Below are 17,981 nucleotides of genomic sequence, written 5' to 3'. Positions count from 1 at the left end.
AGATAATTATACGAGTAACTATATATCCAAATCACACAAACATCAATTTGGTAATGTAAAACATTCATGAACAAGAGCCTCACCACAAGGTGGTGCCGGCGATGGGACGGTGCGGGCGATCGACGGTGGTTACGACGGAGATTTAGAAGGCACTAAGTAAACCACACCTACATATGCAAACTAAGTGTTATTTTTGACCTCAAATTGCATATAAATCAAATACTAGCAAATATAATTCCTCCCAAATTAATCACTATACAAAGCATTGCAAGAGCTAATCTAGAAATGAGAGTTGAAAGGACAAAGTTGCTAACCTTTGTGATCATTTGAATGGATGGGGGCCTTGAAATCTTGATAAATTCTGGGCAAAATTTGTGAGGAGCTCGAGGAAGAGAGGGGAAGGACAGAGGAAGTGAGGGGAAAGGGGAAGAACAGAGTGGCTCGGGTGGACGAAGGGTTTATGTACATCGACCTTTAGTACCGGTTCGTGCCACGAACCGGTACTAAAGGTGCTGGAGGGGCCCCAGACTGACAACACCCTGCCACCACTCTCTTTAGTACCGGTTCGTGGCACGAACCGGTGCTAAAGGTTCGCCACGAACCGGTACTAATGAGAACGGCCGGCTAGCCGTTGGAACCGGCACTAATGGACACATTAGTGCCGGCTCAAAATCAAACCGGCACTAATGTGTCTCATATTAGGTCCTTTTTCTACTAGTGGCAATCGTCCTGAGCAATCTCCAAATCATTCAAGAAAGCAACGGTGTCTGGATTTTAAGAGGGCAAGGTGTCACAACTCATAATGACTCGTTGATGTCATCAATTGCACCATCCTTATATTAAGCGTAGTTTGACCGAACCTGAGCTGCCCACTGATTAGTTTTAACATGATGCCTCTTACCTCATCTTTTCAAAAGAGTATATAATAGATCTGAGCCGTTGATTTCATTAAGTAGTGGGATTGGATAACTCTTATTTTCTTACCTCCCATATAGAAAGAGAAGGTAAGAAGGTTCATGTTAAAATTACTCATCCTACTTACATGCATGTACCCGGGTATCACGGGAGCACCTGAGTGCCCGGAGAAGGGGAAGTATCAGGTGCTCCGGGCACTCAGGTGCTCCCATGGTACGGACTTCTAGACCGTTAGATTTTAGATCAAACGGCATCCGGGAGGAGTTGGATCGGCTGGACTTCTGCGCAATTTTCAGACTCTGAAAGAGGCTTTTAAAAAAATCACAAGTTAACGGGAGCCCTTGGATCTAAACGGGAGCCCTTGGATAGCGTAGCACATGAGTGCCGGAAGCACCGGATATTTTCCCCTCCCCTGAAAGCTAGAAACACTTACTCCCTCCGTCCATGAAAGAATGTACTTCCAACATTGTTGGAGGGTCAAACTATCTCAAAGTTTGACCGAGTTTGTGCAAAAATATGTCAATGCTTGTGAACAAAATAGGTATCTGACAGAAAATATATTTTATCATAAATCTAAGGCTACTAATTTGATGGTATAAATGTTGGTCTATTATTGTATAAATACGATCAAACATAAAAAAGTTTGATTTTTCAATAAAGTTGGAAGTACACTATTTTAAGGATGAAGGGAGTAAGCCAAAAATATCGAAGCTCTCCTCAATTATTTGCCTGGCACAGCTTAACAAAATGAAATCGTGAACCGGCCTCCCTCATCTTGGCTCAAACTGTCAAACATGACGTCGCTTTCTGCCGTATCTCAGGTTTCCTCAACAGATAGTGAGTGAAAGACAGAAACTTTGCTAGCTACCTCTGTTCGTATCTCTCTTTAGTATCTTGGAAGCAAAGATCCCATGCTCTCGCTACCTTTAGCCTATTTATACGTCCGGGTTCTTCTCCTCTCCTCCCCGTACTACTGCTGCTGCAGCTAGCACTTAGCTCCTGCGTGTAATAGCTAGCTGTTTGCTGCACGTACGAGATGGACGCCGCTAAGCCGGACCTGCCGCCACAGCAGGAGGAGCACGATGACAACGATGGCATCAGCATGGAGAAGACGACCATCGACGAGGCGTCCTCGGGCGAGCCAGTCCGCAACTACCGCGGATGGAAGGCCATGCCATACGTCATAGGTTAGCGTTGCCATGCCAGCTACCTGCTTCTGTTTGTTTTCCTTGAAATAGTATGCTGTTTTACACTGAACACTACTAAGTAGGAGTACCAGGGGTACACGACAATACGATTTCGGTAAATTTCAACCAAGTATTGCAAGCATATATCATACATAAATTTATGATGTGTTTTTTGTGTACATAAATTATAGTTTGCAGTAGTAAGAATCCATGGTCTTGATCTCTATATCCTGCCTCTTCGCCATCTGTGGCTAGAGCTTGGACAAGGCGTCTTTGTCATGATAGTCATTGCTAATCTCATCAGTTATTGTTGCAAGATGAAAGGCACTGTATCAGCGTATTGACTTTCCTTCTATGAAAATGATGCACAGTACTATTTGTATATTCAAGAAAATATAGCTATCCCTCAAAAAGGGGGATTTGTACGATGAATTTTGCTGAATTACAACTAGTGACTAATTAAAATAGAGATTGGACAGTGATTATTGAAACATGTAAAAATAATGAATTATTACAGGGAATGAGACGTTCGAGAAGCTTGGCACACTCGGGACACTATGGAACTTGCTAGTGTACCTGACGACAGTGTACCACATAAAAAGCGTCAACGCTGCCACCATACTCAACTTCTTCTCCGGCACCAGCAACCTCGCCACCATCCTAGGCGCCTTCATCAGCGACACCTACCTTGGCCGCTACACCACCCTGGCCGCTGCCACCATCGCATCATTCATCGGCATGGCCCTGCTCACCCTCACTGCCGTGCTCCACTCCCTCCACCCTCCTGCATGCGCTTCCGAAGGACAATGTGAGGGTCCCACCCCCTCCCAGCTTGCAGCGCTCATGGTATCCTTCTTCTTCCTCGTCGTCGGCGCTGGCGGCATCCGCCCTTGCAACTTGGCATTCGGGGCCGACCAGTTCAACCCACGTACCGTGGATGGCCGCCGAGGCATCGCCAGCTTCTTCAACTGGTACTACTTCACCTTCACTATTGCCATGATGCTCTCTGCCACCGTCATCATCTACCTCCAGAGCGACGTCAACTGGGCACTAGGCCTCGCAGTGCCTGCCGTGCTCATGGGCCTTTCTTGCGTTCTCTTCTTCATGGGCACACGCCTCTATGTCTGCGTTCGCCCTGAGGGCAGCCCGTTCACTAGCTTTGCACAGGTCCTCATTGCCGCCTCCCGCAAACGCCGCCTCCGACGATCTCACAATACTTTCGAGCTTTTTGACCCGCCACACCAGAGCAAGCTCGTCTCCAAGTTGGCCTACACCGACCAGTTCACATGCCTTGACAAGGCCGCCATGCGAACCACCAAGGATGTACTTTGCTCTGACGAGAAAACATCGGCGAACCCGTGGCGGCTATGCACGGTGCAGCAGGTGGAGGAGGTGAAGTGCCTGGCACGCATCATCCCGGTGTGGCTGTCAGGTATTGTCTACTTCGTGGTGATCACCCAGCTAGGCACCTACGTCGTGTTCCAGGCGGCACAAACTGACCGCCGGATCATCAAGTCTGCAAGCTTCCAGATCCCGCAGGGCTCCTTCATTGTCTTTCAAATGCTTGCCCTCACAGTCTGGATCCCGGTGTATGACCGAGTGATGGTGCCGACACTTTTTCGCTTCACCAAGCGTGAGGGCGGCATCACTTTGCTCCAGCGGATCGGCATCGGGTTGGCACTCTCCGTGGTGACGATGCTGGTGTCGGCAGCTGTGGAGCACCGTCGGCGCCGGACGACTATGATGTCATGCTTTTGGCTGGTACCGCAACAACTGATTGCCGGATTGTCGGAGGCATTTGCCGCCATCGGTCTGATTGAGTTCTATTACCGACAGTTCCCAGAGAACATGCGAAGCGTAGCGGGGGCATTCTTCTTCCTGGGGCTCGGGCTGGCAAGCTTCGCAAGTGGGCTCATGGTGATTGCGGTGCATCGCGCGACGAGCAGAGGGGACGGGCGGCCGGACTGGCTGGCGCAGGACCTAGACGAAGGGAGGGTGGACCTATTCTACCTGGTCACCGCTGCCATCGCCGCCGTCAACCTCATCTACTTTGTGGCCTGTTCGCGGTGGTACAGGTTCAAGAAGTCCGATGGTGCCGTCAACGCTGGCAATGATGTCGAGCTTGACGAAAGCTCAAAGAAAGCTGCGACTGCGGTGCCGGTTTAGTTTAATCTATCATGGTGCATAGATTGGTATATTATAATAGACACTTCAAAAATATATGATTTTTGATCCTCGGGAATCAACATGCACCCTAATGTTATATGCTATATATATGGGACTGATCAAGCATGCATGAGATATGTGTGTGGTGTGAGTGTGATGATGGAATAATACGGCAGGAATGCATGTGAGTAGCAAATGCACAGCACCTCAAAGCACAGCAGTCTCCTGATGTTGATTCACGCACAAGCTCACCTTGTATGATTGCTTGCATGTTGCATCCATCATGGATTGATGCACTACGTACGTACAGCAGTGACGACTGGCTAGTACTTCCGCCAAGTAGTATTCATCAACTTCTATTCTCAACCTATTTTGTATGTGCTTTTGCTTTTGGTCACGTACAACAGCCGGTCAATAGATAGGCCAATTTACTCGTCAACCGTGGCCCAGATCATGATGCCCTAATTCTTTGGTGATCGTAGCATGTTTAACCTCGTATGATGTTGTTTGTCATGTTTGGCCCGGAGCTGACTAGGGCCCTCACGCCCTTCTCTATTCGTCATATCACTCTCCTTGTCGATATCGATCGGTATAAATCAAGGAACGGTGGAGTGCGCAGCCGGCTGCTAGCCAAGCTTGACCAAGCGAGCTGCTAGTGTTTACCACGTTGTTGCGTCTCGGTTGACGTGGACATGGACGTGCATGTCCACCTCCATCGACATACAAGTATGAAGTATTAGCTGAGCAATCATCAGCGTAGGGTGTTTTGATGCTTAACGAAAAGGAGGTTTTAGATAACTACTAGTAGCAGTACATGTACCTAGCTAGCCCAAAACCTACATTCATATAATTGACTACTACTCCCTTTGTTCCTAAATACTTGTCTTTCTAGGCATTTCAACAAGTGACTACATACGTAGTAAAATGAGTGAATCTACACTCTAAAATATGTCTACATACATCCGTATGTAGTAGTCATTTGAAATGTCTAGAAAGACAAATATTTAGGAACGGAGGGAGTAGATAACATACATGTACACCAAAAATTGCCTTTAGAGCTCGGCCTCCATAGAGGCCTCTAGGTTCAAATTTCAAATTTCATTGAGATTCATATATTTACATTTCTTTTTTTTTGAAGAAATAAAGATACACATGAAGGCATAAGACACATGTGTGTAAATTTTCAGGGCAAAATACGTTGAAATGAGGATGTGCAAAAAAGAAAAATCTGGGGCTTTTTAACACATGATACTATTCATCCTCCAGGTCATCAATTTGTCTTTTTTGTACATGTCGCATTTCAACGTATTTCATCCTGAAATTTTACACACATACACATAACATCCTTGTTTACTTGCAGAAAATTTTTCAGATTTTTTTGAAACTGAAATGTTTGAATTTTGAATTTTTCGGAAAAAAGGTCTCCATGGAGGCCGAGAGACAAACGTCCGTTCTCACAACTACACACCCTATGTCTAGCTGACTTACCCGCAGATATGTACGTTGCATCCATACTCTATCGACTACTAGCTAGCTTGCTTGCCTGATACTGACCTGTTGCGTGTTAATCACTATTCACCTTGGCATCCTACATGCCTAGCGACATGTATAGTTCTACCCATGTATTTGGGCCAGCCACTAGATTTGAGAAACAAACATAAACTATAGTAGTATGTAGTACTGTGAGTGAATGGCGTCACAGAAAAAGGAGATTTGTTTTACATGAAAATCCAGCCAAGCGAACACCTCTTTCCAAACTCGCCTAGAGAATCAACACACTTGAAGACGAGGTGAGCCGTCATTTCCTGCACCTGATTGCAAAGAGGGCATCGGTCACAACTGGGCCACCTCGGCATTGGAGCCTATCCACCATTTAAATTCTGTTTTGAGTGACAAACCAAGCGAAGAATTTACACCTAGGGTGCGCCCAGACATTACAGTCCTTGTCCTGCATGTTGAAGCGCGCAAGTCCATCGAATTGGTTTTTGTAAGCCGATGATGTAGTATAGGATCCTCCATTAGTGAGCTTTCACATGATAGAGTCTTGGACCCCTGATTGGATGGTGACATTAGCTAGCTTATCCCGAAGGGCGGCGAATTGCTGGATGTGCTCGAGCATCATCCCCTTTTGGTGTCAAACTCCTTTTTTTACTCAATTCACGTCCCCTTGTTAGAGTCCAAAGCAAAATGGAGCCTCCCCGTGCGTTTGGATTCTGGACCGTTCGATTGTCTGTCCAAACGAATCCCGGCCGTCCGATTTTCAGATGAAACAATCTGGACCGTTGGATCTCAGACATCTCAGACGAAACAATATGGGCCGTCGGATCGAGGCTGGGCATGCCACCGCCTGTAAATTTGGTGTGCGTCATTTCGCCTGGTGGCGTATAAATTCAGCGAGCCAAAACCTAGCCGCCACCTCCTGCACGCGGCGCACCCCGCTCCGTCCTCGCCTCGCGGCTCCCCTCCCGTAACCCTACCCCCTCCTCTCCTCTGCGCCGCCGCCGCCAGTCCTCCTCCCCCCACACCGCGCCCGCACGGCCCTGCTACGCCGCTGCCGCTCGCCCTTTGGGTGAGAAACCTAGCCGGCTCCACTCGCGCGCCTCCCTCCCTCCCAGTCCTTCCTCTCTCCCATCGCAGTCGCCACCTACCGCTCGCGCCGCCGCATCCCCGTCGAGGCCGTGCATCACATCTTCGTGAGTTGAGGAAGCTGGCGCTGCTCTTCCGGAGGAGCGCGCTGTCGCACCGTCAACGGGAGAAAGTCAGGCGGAGCGCACCGTCGCCACTGGCTGGCGCGTCGACGGAAGGAGGCTAGGCGGTCCACGCCGTCACCCGCTCGTGCTCCTTGCTGGTGTGCGCAGCCACGCCTGCGCCACCCGAGCTCATGCACGCCGACCACGCCCGGTACTGACCACCTGATAGTGACATCAATATCAATTATTTGTAGTAGTATTTATGTCAAGATTGTGGGTACTATTTAAAGCGATGTCAGAATTATTTATAATTATAACTGAAAATAGGGAATATGCATGAGCTTGAAGACCATGGTTCGTACAGTATTAAGCAAGAATGTTCTTTAGTTTGATGAGGATAAATTCAATTTTTTTACAGTACTCGTAAATTCCTGAGCAAAAGACAAGAAGCACACATTTAGGTGTGCGTTTGACAAAAGGAAATTCCTGAGCTTAGAGCATCTCCAGCCGTTGAGCTCCCAGGAGGCATTTTTTTTCGCCGCCTGGGGGGCTGCCGGCGGAATTTTTGGCCTGGGTGCGAAAAACTTTCCAGCCGTGTCCACCCCCAAGACATGCCCACCGCGCCCGCCCCAGGCCACGGCCGGCCCGGCCTCGGCCGGCCCGGCGTCGCCGCCGAGCTCGAGCAGAGCATCATGAGCGCGAGCGCGAGCGCGAGCCGGCGGAGCAGAGGAGCCACAGCTTCACCGGCGCCGTCTCCGTCCTTCCCTCCGTCTCCAACACCGTCTCCGTTGTGCGCTGCACGGAGGCAGCCAAGCTGCTGCGCCGCGCCACCCTTGACCGGGGCTTCCGCCGCCTGCTGGACCGCCTTGTCGGCCTCGCTCCAAGCCGCCCTCATCTGCGCAGGAGCCCGCGCGCTCGCAGGCCCGCAGGCCACGCCCTCCCGCGGCCGCGCGATCGCAGGAACCGTCCACGCCCTCCGCATCATCAGCGCCGGCGACCTCTCCCGCCCTCCGGCGCGCGCGGCCGGCACGTACACCTCGCTCCTGCCCCTGGCCCGCTGCCCCCGCGGCCCGCACGGCGATGCCGCCGACAACAGAGAGTCGAGGGTCCTCCCTTGCCCTTCCCGGCCGCTGCTGCTCGCGCCATGTGCTTGTAGTTGAAGCTGTGCATCGCCCGCGCGTAAAGCTTCTCGGGATCGAGCATGGGCTCGAGCGAACGGCCGTGGCGAGGACACGGCGCGAGGACGTGCTCGGGGAAGAAAGGCCGTGGCGGGAGGGGGCCGGGGTAGTGCTGCTCCAGGAAGGTGGCACGGGAGTTGTTGGCAGCGAGGGGGAAAGGTGGCGGGTAGGCGGTGGCGCTGTGGTGCTCCGGCGAGACCGGCGCTGGCGGAGCTGCGGCTGGATAGGGCCTGGTGGGAGAGGAAGGAGACGGCGAGGTCGGAAGAAAACAAATCACGGGAGTTGTTGGCGGCGAGGTGGGAGAGGAAATGAGAGGAGAGAGGCTGCATGTGGGCCTTTGCATGCATAAACAAATCGCCGGCGCTCTCAGATGCCTCCCGTGGGGCTGGGTTTTGGATGAGACTGCCGGCGCTAAAATTGCACGAAACCGGCGAAAAAGTGACCCTGGGGACGTGAGTGGAGACTTTATTTACTGCCGGCGGTGAAAAAGTTGGAGAAAAGGGCCTCCTGGGGGCCGGCTGGAGATGCTCTTAAGCCTTCAGAGTTGTTGAAAGTTGAAACTATACACTTTCTATTTCTGTTGTGTCATCAGGGTGCAGCTCATGCATGCTATCAATATATGCGAACCTCCAAATTTATTTTGTATGCAAATCTAGTTGACTCACATGCTTAATGGTATAAATTTTACTCTGAATACTGTGGGAGATGTCGTTTTGAGATTGAACTAGCCTACTTTCTTGTAATCCGTGATGATTAGCATATAGAAAGGGGCTGGTTCATTGGTTCGTCCAGCATTGACGTCAACTAGGACAAGGTAACGACATATATATCTGATGGAAGATTTATCTTTTTCATTTTAGTACATAGAATATATGATTTCAAGGAATGATGATTTTCTCCCGAATCACTCGTAGATACTTCAATCATGAGCGACAAATTTAATAAATTAGAGAGAGAGAGAGAGAGAGAGAGAGAGAAAGAGAGAGAGAGATGCTTTCATCAATTGCTTACCCTTGAAGAAATAATTTTGTTTTGCCTTCAGGAAATTGCGCAGCATATATATTCTGGTGTTGGCATAATACGTGGACATGATTCAGTCGCTTAGTGTCAATCTGGATTTGCAGTTTGATCGCCTAAAGATGTTGCTGTTCAGTTTCATGCAGCCGGTGCCCCACTCTACCTTCCTGAGGTCGCCATGCTATGGATTGACAACCATGGGCATGTCTCTTCCATGTGCTGTAGAGCAGGTGGACGTGGATTAGGGGCCAGGCCGAGCTGGACGACGGGGTCTTTTTGGAGACGGAGGAGAAGGCCAATGATAGCAGCTACACGATGCGGTCTGGCAGGATCAATAAGGTGACCTGGGCTTAGAACATCCGTGAGACATGGCCGCACCAGGGGAGCACGTCTTTTAAAAATACGCCAGGCCGATAATATAGACCTATTAGCATTAGCATTATAAGACTACTACATGACTGCTCTGCTTTATAAAAGAAAACTCTTCTGCTGCACTTCTATTTTAATCACTGTATCTTAACTGCAATGTTAGAACGTTAACAAGTACATCAGCATAACTGATGCGCACATAGACACAGAGGAGGCGCGCCCCAGCCACTAGTATGGACAACAAAAGCCCCAGATTTTGAGCTACCTGGCGTTGTTCACCAGAATCACCTTTCGGCAGAGTGGGAATTTGAGGGATCTAAGATACGAACTTAATTGTTTGTGTTGGGTATAATGTTTATTAGGAAAGATGAGATAGATTAGAATTTGTTCTGTCTTGTCTTGTACTCCAAATAAATCATTGTACATCTATATATATGCCCACGAGGTTCAAGCAATACAACAACTATTCCACCAATCCTCTTTCTCCCCTCTAACATGATATCTATCGTAAGTCGATCCTAAACCCTAGCCGCCGCCGCTTCCGCACCTGCGCGCCGCCCCCGGGGCGGTCGGCCTCCATGACCGCCGCCGGGGGCCGCCGCCCGTACCTAGGGTTCGTCCGCCGGCCATGTTGGCCGGCTGCCCTAGAGAGTCTTTTTTCCCGATCCTTTGATCCGGGTTTTTTCTCTCTCGCCAGTCGCTTTGATTGGCGTCTATTTTTTGGTTTTCCGGTCTATGTGATCCGGTTTGCGTCGCCCACCGCCGCCGTCGACCCCGTGCGCCTCTACTCCAATACCAGCGCGATTGGCCAGCTTCTTCACCGACTCAGCGGCTTCGCGCGTCGTCCGCACGTCTGCCCGTCGGTCGCGCCGACGTGGCGGCCTCGCGCGTCGTCCGCGCATCGGCCCGCCGGTCGCCCCGACCCGGCGGCATCGCGTTATGCGGCGTCCCTTCACCGCCACCGTTCGCGCGACGGCCCGCCCGTCGATCTACGCCGGCCGTCACCGCCCTGCTCCGACTGGAACTCCTGCATCATCCCGACCCGGCGGCCTCGCGCCATGCGGTGGCCAATCATAGCCGCCCTGCCGCCCGCCGCCGCCGGCTTCCTCTCGGACTCCGCCGCCACCACGTCTCCACCGAGCGGCGGCCCCGACCTCGCGCGCGATCGGCTTGATCACCCGCTCGCCGCCGTGATCCGCCTCATCTACGCCGTGCGACCGACCTGGCCCGTCAGTTACGCGCGCCTCCGCAGGTCCCGTGAAGATCTTCTCCGAGTTCAGCATGCCCCTCCGCCAATCGAGCAACGGGCTGCCGCTGCGTCGCCCCGTCGGGTCGCAGCGCCGCCGCCCCGTGGTTCTTCTCCCGCCTGCACTGACCCGCGTCACCGCTACGTCGCCCCTTCGGGCCGTAGTGCCGCGGCCCACGGTCTACCGCCGCCCCGAGGCCGTCCGCTCTAGGCCGTCTCCGTGGCTGCACCGACCCTCGCGCCGCCGCTGCGTCGCCCGTCGGGCCGCAGCGCCGCCGTCTCGAGGCCGTCCATGCGGTTGCACTACCCCGCGCTCCGCCGCTGCGCCGCCCCTTCGGGCTGTAGCACCGCGACCCACGGTCCCTGCGACCGTCCCGAGGTCTTCCGTCGTCGCCCCGACCTGCCCGCCGCCGCTGCGTCGCCCCTTCGGGCCGTAGCGCCGCGGCCCGCGGTCCACCGCCGTCCCCGCGCGTCGACTTCCTATGGCTTGCGCTGCACCACCTCCTTTGGCGCAGGAACTCCACCATCCGCGCCGGCCTTCGTCATGCTGCCAGGGTTCTTCGCCTACTTTGAGCATCGCCGCCGCGCTCATAACCTAACCGCCGCCGCCGCTCTTCTTCGGCCGCCGCTGCCGCTACCCCCGTAGCCGCTGCCGCCCGTCCACCCCGTTCGTCTTCATCCAGCACCAGCCCGTCGCCAGCGTCGCCGTCATCTACCCCGACCGCTTCATCTACTCCGACAACCGTCGACGACGTTGGCCTCGCGCCGATTGGCGCCACAACCGTCGTCGAGTCCTTCTTTGCTGGCCTCTCTGACTTCTTCGACATGGCGTACAGCTTGTGCAGGTCCCAGTCTATGCATGCCTGGTGCTGGCAACACCACCGCGTGCCTTCGTCCATGATGTGTCCCCGGGTCTGGCAAGCCTGGCGCGGCGCTTCGTCAACTTTGAATTCGTCCGTCTACGCATGCCCGGTGCTGGCAACACCGATGCGTGCCTTCGTCCATGATGTGTCCCCGAGCTTGGCAAACCCGCCGCGACGCGTCGTCAACAACATCATCCTCCTGGCGCACCCCTACTTCGACACCACTGCGCCCATGCTAACTCAGCGCCCCCTTGCGCCCGCGGCTCCACGGCGACTTCCTCGACACCGGCCACCCTGACTCGACATCGACCACGGCATTCTTCGCACGGCTACCTTGACCACGGCTCCACCACCCACGCTCTCGGCTACCTCGACAAACGGCACAAAGGGCTATCGCCTTGCTTGAGCAACCTCGTCGGTTGCCACTCCAGCCATGACTCCGCGATGCGTCGACCGTTACGACTGTGGGGGTGTGTCCGTCGGCTTGCCTTCGGATTCTTCTCGAGTCTCACCGTCTGCGTCGCTACCGTTGTGACTGCGGGGGGATGTTGAGTATAATGTTTATTAGGAAAGACGAGATAGACTAGGATTTGTTCTGGCTTGTTTTATACTCCAAGTAGATCATTATACTCCTATATATATGCCCACAAGGCTCAAGCAATACAACAACTATTTCACCAATCCTCTTTCTCCCCTCTAACAGTTTGGTTGGGGAGAATGAGAATTTAGGACTATTCGGGTGTGGGACATGAGAGACTAACTTCCACCATTTTATTAATAGGGGCGATTTATTGGCAATTGCTAGAATTATCTATGACAGAAATGCTACACTTACGGGCTGATCCTTACTGAATGTGATTATGGGCCGAGCTCTGAAACCTTGATTGGAAATTAGGAGGGGGTGGGGCCCGCACTGGAAATCAGGGGGAGGAAGAGATTGGTGGAGAGGGGTCCGTAGGTGGTTTCCGTGGCATCTTGCCCGCAAGTGTAGAATTATTATAGCTATGATCTAGGGAGAGGATTTATTTAGAGAGAACGTATTGATTGTTTATCATAACCTATGTTGTTACTCCACAAATAACCTTTCGTGAATTCCAGCAAACCAAACAAGGGCATACACATCTCTTTGAATTCCCACAACTACCCGTTCGACACGAAACAAGGGGTGACGAGTAAAATAACTCTTCTCGTGTCCAACCTCTCCGGGACCCTTTGTTCTAAATACCCAATACTCTTTCGCAAGTTACCAATCGTTGTTCTTTGAAACTAAATAGTGATGCCAACCTTTGGTATTTTAATCAATGTATTTTGTGTAGGCCATGTTTGCCCATAAAACTTTGCAAGTTAATAGCCTATTCTAACTCATGGATTTCTGTAACTTGAACATGACATTGATCGGTGACTCGGGGTGGAGTGTAGTGAGAGGGACTAGGGTTCCCCCCTCGCCCCCCCCCCCACCACTGCCGCCCCCTAGCTCTCTTCCCCCGCCTCCAGCCGTCGGCGCTCGCCCGGCCCGGCCGGCTCGCCCTCTCCTCCCTCCCCCCACCACCCCTCCCCCTTGCCCCCGCACCGTCCCCCCGCGGGCGGCTCGGGCGGCGGCGCCAGGTCTTGCTGCGGGCGCCGTCCCCTTCCTCCGCCCACCTCCATAGCCGGACGGGACCGCCAGGGCGAAGCCCCTCGCGGTGGCTGGCGGCGGGGGATGTCTTTTCCATGTCCTGGTGCAGGGCTCCTTCCCTGGGCGGTGGCGTCGGGCCTGCACGGGGCCCGGCGACGAGGCAGCCCTCCCTCTGGTCGGCGGCGCGCTGCGGTGCTGCGGCGGTGGATGGGTGCTTGGCTCGCGGCGGCTGTGCCCCGTGGTGGCGGCGGGGGCCCGGGTTCGGTCCTCCGGTGGTGCTGCGAGTGGTCTTCTTTCCCCATCGCGGGCTGCTACGTCTTGAGGTTGCGTTGGTTTTTCTTGAAGAGGAAAGGGTGATGCAGCAGAGTAGCGTAAGTATTTCCCTCAGTTTTTGAGAACCAAGGTATCAATCCAGTAAGAGGCTCCTCAACAAGTCCCACGAACCACACAAGCAAACAAAGAACTCGCAACCAACGCAATAAAGGGGTTGTCAATCCCTTCACGGCCACTTGCGAAAGTGAGATCTGATAGATATAGTGTGATAAGATAAATATATTTTTGGTATTTTATAATATAGATGCAGAAAGTAAAGATGCAAATAAAAGTAGATTGGAAGCAAATATGATAAGAGATAGACCCGGGGGCCATAGGTTTCACTAGCGGCTTCTCTCGAGATAGCATAAGTATTACGGTGGGTGAACAAATTAATGTCGAGCAATTGATAGAAAAGCGAATAATTATGAGATTATCTAGGCATGATCATGTATATAGGCATCACGTCCGCAACAAGTAGACTGACTCATGCCTGCATCTACTACTATTACTCCACACATCGACCGACTCCTTCCTGCATCTAGAGTATTAAGTTCACAAAGAACAGAGTAACACATTAAGCAAGATGACATGATGTAGAGGGATAAACTCAAGCAATATGATATAAACCCCATCTTTTTATCCTCGATGGCAACAATACAATACGTGTCTTGCAACCCTTTCTGTCACTGGATAAGGACACCGCAAGATTGAACTCAAAGCTAAGCACTTCTCCCATGGCAAGAAAGATCAATCTAGTAGGCCAAACCAAACTGATAATTCGAAGAGACTTGCAAAGATAACTCAATCATACATAAAAGAATTCAGAGAAGATTCAAATATTATTCATAGATAAACTTGATCATAAATCCACAATTCATCGGATCTCGACAAACACACCGCAAAAAGAGATTGCATCAAATAGATCTCCACAAGAGAGCGGGAGAACATTGTATTGAGGTCCAAAAAGAGAGAAGAAGCCATCTAGCTAATAACTATGGACCCGTAGGTCTGTGGTAAACTACTCACAACTCATCGGAAGGGCTAACTCATCGGAAGGGCTATGGTGTTGATGTAGAAGCCCTCCATGGTCGATTCCCCCTCCGGCAAAGTGCCGGCGAAGGCTCCAAGATGAGATCTCACGGATACAGAAGGTTACGACGGTGGAAATTGTGTTTCGGGTGCTCCCTGGATGTTTTCGGGGTACGTAGGCTTATATAGGAGGAAGAAGTACGTCGGTGGACGCCCGAGGGGCCCACGAGAAAGGGGGCGCGCCCTATAGGGGGGGCGCCCTCCTATCTCGTGGAGGCCTCGGCTGCTTCTTGACTTGCACTCCAAGTCCTCTGGATCACGTTCGTTTCAAAAATCACACTCCCGAAGGTTTCATTCCGTTTGGACTCCGTTTGATATTCTTTTTCTTCGAAATACTGAAATAGGCAAAAAAAACAGCAATACGGGTTGGGCCTCCGGTTAGTAGGTTAGTCCCAAAAATGATATAAATGTGTAAAATAAAGCTCATAAACATCCAAAAGGGGTAATATAATAGCATGGAACAATCAAAAATTATAGATACGTTGGAGACGTATCAAGCATCCCCAAGCTTAATTCCTGCTCGTCCTTGAGTAGGTAAATGATAAAAAGAGAATTTTTGATGTGGAATGCTACCTAGCATAATTCTCAATGTAATTTTATTTATTGGGGCATGAATGTTCAGATCCAAGTGATTCAAAATAAAAGTTCATATTGATAAAAGAAATAGTAACACTTCAAGCATAATAATCAAAGCAATCATGTCTTCTCAAAATAACATGGTGAAAGAAAGTTCATCCCTACAAAATCATATAGTTAGGCTATCCTTCATTTTCGTTACACAAAGATGTTCCCAACTTCTATACCCCTGATGACAAGCCAAGCAATTGTTTAATACTTAAATAATCTCAAACTTTTTCAACCTTCACGCAATACATGAGCGCGAGCCATGGATATAGCACTATGGGTGGAATAGAATATGATGATGGGGATTGTGTGGAGAAGACAAAAAAGGAGAAAGTCTCACATTGACGAGGATAATCAACGGGCTATGGAGATGCCCATCAATTGATGTCAACATGAGAAGTAGGGATTGCCATGCAACGTATGCACTAGAGCTATAAATAAATGCTCAACAAAAGAAAACTAGTGGGTGTGCATCCAGCTTGCTTGCTCACGAAGACCTAGGGCATTTGAGGAAGCCCATCGTAGGAATATACAAGCCAAGTTCTATAATGAAAAATTCCCACTAGTATGAAACAGACAACTTATGAGACTCTATACATGAAAAACATGGTGCTACTTTGAAGCACCATATATGAGACTCACTATATAAAGAACAAAGTGCTACTTTGAAGCACAAGTGTGGAAAAAGAGATAGTAGCATTGCCCCTTTATTTATTTTCTTTACTTTCTTTACTTTCTTTTTTATTTTCTTTTTCTTCTTTTTGGCCTTTCTTTTTTTCTTTTTGGCCTTTCCTTTTTTTTCTTTGGGCAATGCTCTAAAAATGATGATCATCACACTTCTATTGATTACAACATATGAATTACAACTCAAAACTAGAACAAGATATGACTCTATATGAATGCCTCCGGCAGTGTACCGGGATGGTGCAATGAATCAAGAGTGACATGTATGAAAAATAATGCATGGTGGCTTTGCCACATACACTAGTAACATACACATATCCCTAGACTATATTACTACCTTCATAGTGTGTAGTAACATAAGTGTGGTGTCATGCAAAACTTTATTTATTAGGTTATAGACTCATATTGCATTGGGACATGTGATGTTACAGTAACTAGCTAAGTTACTCTAACTACATCTCTCATTAACTCATTGCCACATAAGCAAATTTGCTGAGTTGGACTCGATGTTACTGCTGAAGTTACTCCCAGTGTAGCTAGTGTGTGGGCATCCCAACGCTGGTTATTAAATCAAACATGTATTCATCTGCAGATAGGTCTGGACCAGTCCACTGATAGTCGGGGCCAGTCCTAGAATTTTAGGGGCCCGGGACGGGATTAGAGCTCGGGGACCTTAGTGTATTGCCCTTTGTACCTATTTTCGAGTCATCTTTCCTACTTCATGTTTGATCCCAAGACGAAAAAAGGAAAAAAGAAAAGAGAAAACAAAAATAATGAGAGAAAAAGAAAGAAGGGGCAATTTTATTATCTTTAACCAAACTTGTGCTTCAGATTAGCATCATGTTTTTCATATAGAGAGTCTCCTATGTTGTCACTTTCAAATACTAGTGGAAATTTTTCATTTTAGAACTATGTTTGTATATTTCAATGATGGGCTTCCTCAAATGCTCGCGGTCTTCACTAGATAGCAAGTTGGATGCACACCCACTTAGTTTTCAGTTGAGCTTTCATACACTTATAGCTCTTAGTGCATCTATTGCATGGCAATTCCTACCCCTCACATGAACAGCAATTGATGTCCCCCTTCATAGCCCATTGATTAGTCACATCGATGTGAGACTATTTTACCTTTTGTATTCTCCATTTTAATCTCTACCACCATATCGTATTCCACCCATAGTGCTATATCACTAGTAGAAAAGGGGCCAATGGTCCAGGCCGGTCCAGCCCATTAGTCCCGGTTCAATCCAGAACCGGGACCAATGGGGGCATTGGACCCGGTTCGTGAGCCCCAGGGGCTGGCCGGGCCACGTGGGCCATTGGTCCCGGTTCGTCTGGACCTATTGGTCCCGGCTGGTGGGACGAACCGGGACCAATGGCCCTCGCTCCTGGCCCACCACCATTGGTCTCGGTTCGTGGCCTGAACAGGGACCAAAGGAAGACCATTAGTCCCGGTCCATTCCACCAACCGGGACTAAAGGGTTGGTCCTCGTTGTGGCCAAAGTTTAGTCCTACCTCACCAACCGGAGGGGAATCAGACCGGTTTATAAGCCCCTCCCTCTCTGCCTTATTGAGCTCCTCTGAAAATGAAAATAGATGCCCTTATATAGGGAATTTAGGCTAAATTCATATGAATTTCTCTTGAAATTTTTTATGAATTTAATTTGAATTTCCTCTATAAGCGCATCTATGCTCATTTCTGAGTAGCTTTTTATATAGTTTTTTTTTCTTTACTGCTATATTTATTTTTTTCTTTTTATTTCTGAGTTGTAATAAGTCATTAAAAATAAGCATCTCTGCTCATTTTTTAGTAAAGTTAATCATAACTATTTTTTCTTCTATTTATTTTTGAATTGTAATAAGTCATTAAAAATATGCATCTATGCTCATATTTTAGTAAAGTTAATCACAACTATTTTTTCTTCTTTTTATTTCTGAGTTGTAATAAGTCATTAAAAATAAGCATCTATGCTCCTTTTTAATTAGAGTTAATCAAAACTTTTTTTTGCTTCAATTCATTTCT

At 49.7% G+C, this 17,981-nt stretch overlaps 1 protein-coding gene across 1 annotated transcript; it reads left to right on the top strand.

Moving 5' to 3' along the window:
- Positions 1-2,059: 2,059 nt before the first annotated feature.
- Positions 2,060-4,268, top strand: LOC119366923 (protein NRT1/ PTR FAMILY 2.11-like). Its single transcript, XM_037632602.1, has 2 exons — positions 2,060-2,102; positions 2,620-4,268. The coding sequence occupies exons 1-2, from the start codon at positions 2,087-2,089 to the stop codon at positions 4,266-4,268; spliced, it is 1,665 nt and encodes a 554-aa protein (XP_037488499.1). The 5' UTR covers positions 2,060-2,086.
- Positions 4,269-17,981: the final 13,713 nt, after the last annotated feature.

Source organism: Triticum dicoccoides, chromosome 2B, assembly GCF_002162155.2.
Source record: "Triticum dicoccoides isolate Atlit2015 ecotype Zavitan chromosome 2B, WEW_v2.0, whole genome shotgun sequence".
Lineage (NCBI taxonomy): Eukaryota > Viridiplantae > Streptophyta > Magnoliopsida > Poales > Poaceae > Triticum > Triticum dicoccoides.
The sequence above is the reverse complement of the archived record's forward strand: the minus strand, read 5'-3'. Positions and strand labels throughout refer to the sequence as shown.